The sequence below is a fragment of the Penaeus vannamei genome, chromosome 2 (assembly GCF_042767895.1).
Source record: "Penaeus vannamei isolate JL-2024 chromosome 2, ASM4276789v1, whole genome shotgun sequence".
In the NCBI taxonomy this organism is placed as follows: Eukaryota; Metazoa; Arthropoda; class Malacostraca; order Decapoda; family Penaeidae; genus Penaeus; species Penaeus vannamei.
This window is the reverse complement of record NC_091550.1, coordinates 24,355,799-24,365,865: the sequence shown is the minus strand read 5'-3', so window position 1 is coordinate 24,365,865 and position 10,067 is coordinate 24,355,799. Positions and strand designations below refer to the sequence as shown.

Sequence of the window (10,067 nt, the reverse complement as noted above, 5' to 3'; positions counted from 1 at the left end):
ACGAATATGAGAAAGGTTCGATTAAGTATTGTAGGCTTCTCGATAAAAGTTAAACATAGAGGAATGAAATAATGTCATCAAAGGATAATTAAACTACTTATATTGAGACTAAGGTGTTTATTAATGAAGTGTTGATCAAGCAGAATGCCGCCAAAAACATAATTTAAAGACGGCTGTATACACAGAGGAGTCTACACCGCGGCAGAAGGTTGATGAGGATTCCTGCAAGGCTCTCTACGAGATTGTCGTTCCACCTTTACCGCAGAAATCTCTGTCAGAAAACGACACCAATCTTCAATCTTCATTCCGCCATATTTCAACTATAAGCCACTCTTCTGCGCCATTACCCTCCAACTCCATAAAAAATATAGAGTATTAGAAAAGTTAAAACATGAACACATTTGAAGCATATAGTATTATATAGAAGTTGCTTTTAAAATACGGTTATTTTTGGCCTAAATGATTTGGCGAGGCCCGTCGTATATTGAAAGAATAACTTTAAAATCTTTAAATAAAATGCATAAACAGACGAATATCTTTGAACGTCATCCAGTAATTTCAATATATCAATTAGCTTTGAAGGTTCTTTACAATGTAAGACCTTAAGCAATAGCTCGTTTATCACATAAACGACACTATGAAAAGAGATGCACACTCTGAGTTCCTGGATGTAACTATGTTTGAATAGTGTTACATGTGATCCCTTTCGTACAGTTATAATACATGCATTTCGGTGTTTCCTAGCATTGTGTATCACGCTTACATGGGGTGGGGACGTGTGAGGAGCAAATGCTATGTGATAGACAATGGTCTGCTGGTCAGGTTGTCGTCATGTGATGTGGTGCCACTTCGACTTTTGCTCTATTTGGCCACTCCTTCACCATGAGCAATAGATATGCACTTACACAGCGCCTATTAAAGTTCAGATACATAACCGATAATATACAAGTTTCAAATACTTCTTATATTTCCTCTCATAAACCTAAAATGATATACACTTTGGCCTTCACCCAATACATATATCTTTTTTCACTAAAATACATCATACCTGAATAAAGTCTATAGAAAACAATATGGCGAAAGAATTCTTGCCTTAAGGATAGCCTTCTCAAAGGCTGATCCGCCGGCGAAAGAGGCCTTCCGGAGGAAAGGATACGTTGATATAGATTTTAATCATTATCTTTGGGGAAGGAATATGTGTCGGTTTTCCCTTGGAGCAGTACTTCGTATAAATCAATTTAATGTTTTTTTTTTTTTTTTCATAAAAAAAAACATGCTCTGTACATCATTTTTACATTATTGTAAGGTAATTATTTCCATTACCTCTCCCAGAAAAAAACTGGTTCTCATTAAAGGAAAGCCATCATTATTTTTGTTCCCCATAGAATTCCCGTTCTGTGTAGTCACGCTGAACACAGAAAACGTGCCGTAATAGAAGTGCCGTAGTAGTGGCAACGCTTGTCCAAAGCGCCAACAGTTTTGACTGACTGGGAGGAGGTTGGTATGGTCGAACAGGGAGGGATTGTCCATCAATATAGATATGGAAGGGAAGGTCGTGTGTGCGGGAAGTTATTTTGGCAATGTTGGTTGGTTTCTTTCGATTACCTCTAGGAGAAATGGAGTAGCAATGTACTGATATCACATCACGGTTTTTGAGGCAGCCAAGTAAGTACTCTCCACAATCTAACTAATCGATATCCATAGACACAGTTTCGGTACAGGTATTAAGAGTTGGATGCGGTGCTGCAGGAATGGGATTGCCAGATATATCATTTAGATTTAATAATAATGCTATTGCTTCAGTTTAAGATGTGACTGTTATGAGAAAGGAATGATTGGGTTAGGTACGGAAAGGGACTTGGGTACGGAAAGGGAGATAGAGGAGATCACGAAAAATCGGTTCCATTTAGCTGGGCTAAATAGAGTATATATTTGTAGGGTTGATGGTGGTAGAAGGACAGGGACATGTGGAAGAGGGAGTATTGTTGAGGGGAGTAGTATTATGGAGAGAGGGAGAATAAAGCTGTAAGGTAGTTATAACAGAGGATGGGGCGGTTGCTTTAGAAAGAAGTGGCGGTAGTGGTGAAGTTGATGAAGTTGGGAGAGTAGTAATGTCTTCTGGAGATTGAGTCTCGGCTTGGGTGGGTAATGCACTATTAGACATTGAGATATGGGTAGTAATTGCTGTGTTCAGAGTCGTGGTCAAAGAGCCTTGGGTGTCAGGGTAGTGAATTGGTGGGGCTATTTTCTGAATAGGTAAGCCTCATTGCCCCTTTGTTACTGGCCATGTGAAGCCTTGAGTATGTTGGGGAAATAAACAGTCCATCCCTCAGGGCCCCTTTGAGGGGTATCTAGACAACTTAAACAGGTGAATACTGTGCCCATGGTTCCCTCAGGCCGTTCAGGACTGGCACAAAGTCAGCCTTTAATCCTTTCAGCATGGCTCTTACACCTTAGTAAGTAGATAGTAGAAGGGGTTGGAGAAGGGACAAACGAAAGAGCTGGAGGGAGAAAAGACCATGCAAAATTAGTCGAGGCGAGGGCTGAGGCCCTTGGCAGGGGAGATCCCTGCATTTAATATTGTTAAATGTTACATTATTGGCTTAATGTGTCTATTGTATATTTTATGCAGTTCAGTGAACATTATCTGACCCTATGCCCTGATACTGTACTCTAATATTCATCTGTTTATGATAGTGTCTGGTTCAATGTTATAATTTATATCAGTTTTCTTTATCATCTAATGTTTAGAAAACGGCAGAAATGCTGCTCCAGAAAAGCGTTCAGTCATGCATAGGATCTGTTACCTGCATCATATGGGACTGCCAACTCAGGCTGTATGGGCACCTTGCACCTAACCCTGTGGATGACTCTCCATTAGGTTGTCTGTAGACAATCCTAGGTGGGAGGAGGCCTGCATGGCTGCTCGCATTGAGGGAACCCCATGGCTGAAAGCAAAGGGTGGATGCAGCTGTGTCCCCCCGTCAGTAGCTCTTCAAAATTTTCACAATTTCTTATATTTTCGCTGCAATCTCAAACTTCATGACTAAGTACGACTGGATTTTGAATGCATAATGTTCTATTCTACTTTTATGTGCTCGTGTGCCCCTTAGTTGCAGAGATGCATTTTTAATCTGATATTGCTGCTAGGACTCTGTATTTGCGATAACATTGACAATTGCAGAGGAATGGAGTGCCCCAACTGGGTCATAATCGAATATGTTGCTCATGGTCTAATATTGTTAATGTTTACTGTTCCTTCAGCTATCTGATTATGTGCAATTATAACCAAATAGGACTGTTCCATCCATTACCTGGAAAGATAAATGGCAACTCAACCTAGGCTCTAGAATGCTCTGATTCGTCAAATCTACTATGGAAAAAACAAATGATGAAAATAAGGAATTTCAATTAAAAGAAAAAAATGATAAAAAATGTGTATGTGAATTGCGAAAGACACACCGAATCGAGTCCTCTAGGATGAGTTGCCAGTTCTTTTCTAATTTCATAGAAATAGTGCAGTGATGCTATATGGTAACTCCATTGTCTGCTATGCAAATCATTGGTGTGAGTGAGATTAGTTAGCATGTACCGGTTTAGGTAATTGTTTGAGATTTGGCATTTTATAACATTCAATCATACCATGAATTTCTATCTGCAGTAATTATACTCATTACAATCCATATTCTATTTGTATTTTAGTATCTGCATAAAACTACTTTTCAGCAAGATTCTTCTGTATAAAGGTCAATATTAGAATAACACAACTTTAAGTATGAATATTTGCCTTCGCTTAATCCTGGGACTGGCTGCAACAGTGACCTGTCAAGAGCAAAAAGTGTAGGATACCCAAATCTACTATTCCAGCGAATACTGAGTGACGAAGAAATATAAACTGCAAGGGTCGCATTGTATAATTCACTTGAAAGTCTACTTTAGTAGTAAAAACTGATGCTATACTTGAAAGTTTCCAGGGCGTTGATCAAACTGTTAAATCCCTTTGCAGACCTCATCGACAATAAAATAGCCATCTTCCCAGTCCCGATACGTTTCAAAATACAAACTACAGAGAACAATGGTAAAAAATGAGAAAATTGTTCAGGATGAGAATAGCGATTAAATCAAATAAAACTTTTACAATATGATTAGGTTTATTTTGGGCGAAGAAAACATCCCAAGAGAGAAGACATGCTTCTGATGGCCCAAGTAATATTAGAGGAATTATCTTATTTTTCAGCAGACTGTTCCAAGACGTGTGGCAAACCTTCAGGAACTTCCTGACACTTTACATGAATGCATTTCAGTTACTTCAGCCACTGTGCATTAATTCCTTTATCATATTTTCACTTCCCCCTTTTCATTTTGCATTGGGAATAATAAATGAAATTGGCTTTAAGCCACCCCTGCAGGTTCTCTCATTAGCTTCAGTATTGCAGTTGTAAATTTCCTGTAACCAAGCTCTTCATTCGCAAAATATAATGGTTATACAAATAAGGAGATAAGCAGATTTTGTACATAAAACATTTAATAAAATTGACCATAAAGCAGTATTAATTTACAATATATACTATAGAAAAATATAAAAGCATTGCAACAACTAAACTTCAAAATGAACATCTATGCTACTCCTGTGCTAAAAATGTCCCACTTATTTCTCTTAATCTTCTTCAAGGCAGACAACATATACAACTGATGTGCTATCTTCCTCCTCACTAGGTAGCAGACGACTTGTGTCAAATTTGGTTAGGTCTGCATTGGTAGAATTGGCAAATTCCTTGCCTATTTCGATCACCTGTTCCATGCTGAGAGAGCGACTGACTGTAGCGATGACATTAGGGTAGCCAAGGTTCTGGCACAAGTGGCCAGAAAGGTAGGTGTTCTTTGACCAGTGTTTGCTGCCGTAGGTAAACCAGCGTCCTCTCATCCGTAACATAAGAAAACCTTCACGACTGCGTTGTGGAATGCTGTAGGTGGAAAAAGCCTTTGGTGTTATAGCAAATTTTTAATCACAAAGCCAAGCACTCAAATACTTATCCTAAACTTACCCTAGCACTGTCTCCGACACAAAGACCCAAGGTGACAAAGCTAAGCAGTGATTCTCATCCTCTCCATTCTCACAATCACTCTTACCATCGCACATCAGTTCCTCTTCAATGCACATCTGTGATGAACTGTTGGATACAATTGTTAATTCTACAGTGTTGGGAATATATTTGGAGATCAAGTGAGCTATGTCATGCATAATTATGTATCACTTATTTCTTTGTTTATATTAATATCCTAAAGAATAGGCACTCACTTATAACATCGAAATTTAGAATGATCAGAGCAGCCACAGTACTTCTCATCGTCTTGGTCTTCGCAGTCTATAATTCCATCACACACTTTCCTTCTGTCAACACGTCGCAGCATCTGACCGAAGTAGAAATAGAGTCGATATTGTGTGTCACTGTTCCTCTGAACACAATCAATGTCTTAAAATACAGTATCTAATGTGAAAATGGACTTGTAATATTCACCTCGATACATGTGCAGTTTACTTCATCAGAACCATCAAGACAGTGAGAGATGCCATCACACACTTTGTCGAAAGGAATGCAAATCTTGTCGGGACACTGCATCATTTCATCCTCACAAACTGTCAATGTAAGGAAAATCTGAAGTCGGTTAAAAGGGTTAGATTTAGGCAATTGTCAAGCTCTTCCAAATTAAAAAGGTAGACAGTCCAATGTCCATTTATTTAATACTATGTGTGGAAATCATCATGGGCCCCCCAAATAATATACAAAATCAAAGGGGAGCTTCTATAGTTTTGTATGTCATTCCTTAAGGTCATAAAGCTTCTACCACAGGTGTCTGTTTCCTTGTCAGGGGCACAGAGGGAGAAATGTGTAGGGCAGGTTGGAAGCTCGTCAGCAAGGTCAGGGCAGTCTAGCTTCATGTCGCATTTCATCTCCTGTCCAATACAGACACCCGTTGCACATGCGTCACCCTCACAGATATCTGGTACTGTTGGTATGCTCGTGTCTGGGGTTGCTGAAATGTAAACAAGGGTATAAAACAGTTTCTAAAAAAAAAAAAAAAAAAAATTAAATAACGTTAACCTGAGTTCTAATTAATTCTCTATACTGACCAAGTTACAGTATCAAAACTGTAATAGTCCCCTACTGTATCAAAATGGAACATACCTAAGATTCTGAAGATGGAATTTAGGTCCTCGTTTGTAAATAACGAATGACGGACAGGTTGACTGCTATTCCCGTCGTGCTTCCCATGCGACCACATTCCCACACCCGTCCATACTGAATTCGCTCCGGAACCCGTCCTACAGGCAATTACGCCCGCCCATGATGACTGTGTTGGGCCAAGAGTATCATGACATCTCAAAGCATCGAAATAGTACAAATATTATATATCCTTCACCAGAGCACTAGCATTCGTTGTAGAATCTTCAGGCAAACCCAGATTTTACGTACCATGCAAGGAGCTTTGCCTAGATCGTCTGCAATACAAATTTCACTATTGGTACAATTTTCATCAGTGTGAAAAGCTATCCCAAGTGAGAGGCGATCATCATCTTCAGACAAACCAGCAATGACACAAGAACTGTTTGGTTGTACTTTCGGCAAACTGCAGGTAAATATAAACAAGTTGTATTCACTTTCCTGGTATAAAAAGTGAATAAAATAATGAACTGGAATAATATAATCATTATTTTATTTAAAAACTATATGTATCTCCCGCTGTCTCTATTTTTCGCTCTTTGATGCATAACATAATGAAACCGCTCTTTGATGCATAACATAATAAAACCGCTCTTTGATGCATAACATAATGAAACCGCTCTTTGATGCATAACATAATGAAACCGCTCTTTGATGCATAACATAATGAAACCGCTCTTTGATGCATAACATAATAAAACCGCTCTTTGATGCATAACATAATAAAACCGCTCTTTGATGCATAACATAATGAAACCGCTCTTTGATGCATAACATAATGAAACCGCTCTTTGATGCATAACATAATGAAACCGCTCTTTGATGCATAACATAATGAAACCGCTCTTTGATGCATAACATAATAAAACCGCTCTTTGATGCATAACATAATAAAACCGCTCTTTGATGCATAACATAATAAAACCGCTCTTTGATGCATAACATAATGAAACCGCTCTTTGATGCATAACATAATGAAACCGCTCTTTGATGCATAACATAATGAAACCGCTCTTTGATGCATAACATAATGAAACCGCTCTTTGATGCATAACATAATGAAACCGCTCTTTGATGCATAACATAATAAAACCGCTCTTTGATGCATAACATAATAAAACCGCTCTTTGATGCATAACATAATAAAACCGCTCTTTGATGCATAACATAATGAAACCGCTCTTTGATGCATAACATAATGAAACCGCTCTTTGATGCATAACATAATGAAACCGCTCTTTGATGCATAACATAATGAAACCGCTCTTTGATGCATAACATAATGAAACCGCTCTTTGATGCATAACATAATGAAACCGCTCTTTGATGCATAACATAATAAAACCAAGTAAAACCAAGAACTCAAACATACCTGTTTGGTAAACACAGATGATTGATATAATGTGATTTAGGCATCCTTTCCTGAAGGTGAAGTAGCATTATATCCGAAGACGTCACAGCCACCTTGTAGTCCACACGACGGTCGTGTTCATAAGCACTCCACAAACGGGTTGGTTTTCCAACTTTCCTCCAAGAGCCCATTACCACAGTCACCCGAGACTTAGTGAGGCTGGAACGGTTAAGATGGTGTTGACACTGCTTTCAGAATTTAACTCTGAGAAAAGGCTACTAGCGCATTAAGATCTACTTACTCAACCTGAGAAATGCAGGCAACTGAAGTCATAACCCAGGAGGGCTGGACAATGGTAGCTCCACATTTATATTGACCGTTCACATAAACTGCTCCTGCCCATGGCACACCACCCAGCTTCCATACAGGAATGTCCTGAGTGAACACGAATCTAGGAACAATCCCGCATAGTTCCTCGCCACATCGAACCTCGCTCTGTCAAAAAAAAAAAAAGAAAAGAAAAAAAAAACACCCAAATTTTGCAATGTATGCGCTTATCTGCATAAGAGACAGAAAAGGCCACCGTTTTTACCTTACAGCGGCCTTCAGATCCGTCTTTTTGAATGACCTGCAAGAGCTTCAGAAAGCCATGTCTGCCTTGCTGGCCCACGTCGCCCTGGTGTGGCGCCGCGGCGTCTTCCCGCCAGTAAGGAAGTTCGTCTCCCAGTTTCGCCGGGAAGTTGACTACACTCTGGTTGGCGCGCAGCCGCCTTGTCTCTTCTTCATAGAGGATTTCTATCGGATCCGAGGTGTTATGGCTGGTTTCTATTGGGTCAGAACTAAAACATTCGGGTACTGAGAATCCTGTTGCCTTTCAAAAGGTAAAGATAAATAATAGTCAACCCGAGACCTGAATCCTTCAGTGAAAACTATAATTTTCCTAAGCTACCGACAAGAGCAAGTACATTAAACTCCCACTCCCACTCCCGTAGGATACTACCGAAATCTTAGCTTTACCTCCTGGTTAGGAAGCAGACTCACCTGTATCCAAGATAGGGACATATTTCTTTAACCAGTTCGGTACTGACACCTTCAAGACAAACGGGCCTCCACGAAATGCCTTCTTTGCGCATCAACATCCCAGCCGGACTCCGCTGCTCTGATAGGTCCAGCAGGCCACTCAACGAAGGGGGGTCAACCGCAGACACAAGGCCAACTAAAACAGATGGACAAGATTCTGTGCGGCATTCCACTTTTAAATGTAAAAGTTGCATCTCGAAAGCTTTGCTTTAAACATTTTCAATAAAAAGGAGCAACTGCTTTCTGTCTCTCTGGATATCACTTAGATATTAAATGAATGCCAATTAATTTCTTTAATTAGTTTACCTGAATATACAATTGAAATAATTCACTTACTGCAGTTAATTTCATCTTCGGCATACTGGCAGTCAACAACACCATCGCATGCCTCACTCATGGCTATACACTGCCTGCTCGTTTCACACATGAAGCCTTGGCATAGTTCTGAAGAAAAGATCTAGCTTTGGTATTGGCAAGAAAAAACAAACGCAAATAACCATCAAATATTTTTCTTGCTGTCAAGACAATTCAACCCATAGTATCATACCATTATGATATCATTACGCAACAAGAGATGAAATAGTAATTATATTTAAAAGTAATTATATCAAAGATGTGCACCATATTTTGAGAAATTCACCTGACAATGTTCATGTAATAACTCATTAATGAGTTATCAGTGAAATCTAAACTAATGCTAAGTCTGTGTTATAAAACAATCTAGTATTCATGTACGAATTCTTCATATTCTGTGTAATTATCTTGTGAAATTGTGATAGTGTCCTTCACTTAGCTAGATCAATATACTAATAAACTGCTTTCTGATTTATATTTGCAGAAATTTACTCATCATCACCACCAATACTTCTTGGCGTTTGATTTGACTGACTTACAACCCCACAGTGATGACCAACGAATATGTTTACCATATTGCTACAGATCATAAAGATAAACCCTTGTAAATGCATCCTTGGATTTACATCCCTCACCACCTTCGGATGTCTAAAGGCTTGAAGGTCTTGCTGCGGATTTACACACAACAAATGAGAGAGGACCCCACCAAGAGTGATCAAACTTCTGGAGCTCATCATTCAACATGTCCAAAGCATCTTGAATATAAATCTATAGGTACTGTCCAAAACAGGGATCAATCTCTTCTGCAGGGGCCACAAGCCTCCGCATTGGATCACGACAGCCTTATACTGGTAGTTCACCTGCGGAAGAGACTGCTTCAAGATAAGGAAAGACCTGAATTGATCGTGGATGTCTTTACTGGTTGTCTATGTCCCTATGTCCGAGGCCTTGTGAGGCAGTGCTTTTCAGATACTCCTCCACATGCATCTCAGGTTCGCTCTCCCTTGCCCCACACTACTGATTAGAGGATCCCAGGACGTCACTTTCGAGACCTAACT

At 39.4% G+C, this 10,067-nt stretch overlaps 1 protein-coding gene across 1 annotated transcript in view; it reads right to left on the bottom strand.

Annotated features, from left to right (window-relative positions):
• Positions 1-4,507: 4,507 nt before the first annotated feature.
• The window catches only part of LOC113817153 (serine protease nudel), a gene marked incomplete in the record, with an annotated part of 30,611 nt that continues 25,051 nt past the window's right edge, over positions 4,508-10,067 (bottom strand). Inside the window, 11 exon segments of the mRNA XM_070131467.1 lie at positions 4,508-4,964; positions 5,046-5,171; positions 5,300-5,412; positions 5,520-5,638; positions 5,848-6,036; positions 6,189-6,354; positions 6,477-6,630; positions 7,597-7,794; positions 7,877-8,070; positions 8,168-8,414; positions 8,617-8,791. Coding sequence (XP_069987568.1) covers positions 4,658-4,964; positions 5,046-5,171; positions 5,300-5,412; positions 5,520-5,638; positions 5,848-6,036; positions 6,189-6,354; positions 6,477-6,630; positions 7,597-7,794; positions 7,877-8,070; positions 8,168-8,414; positions 8,617-8,791 — 1,988 coding nt within the window.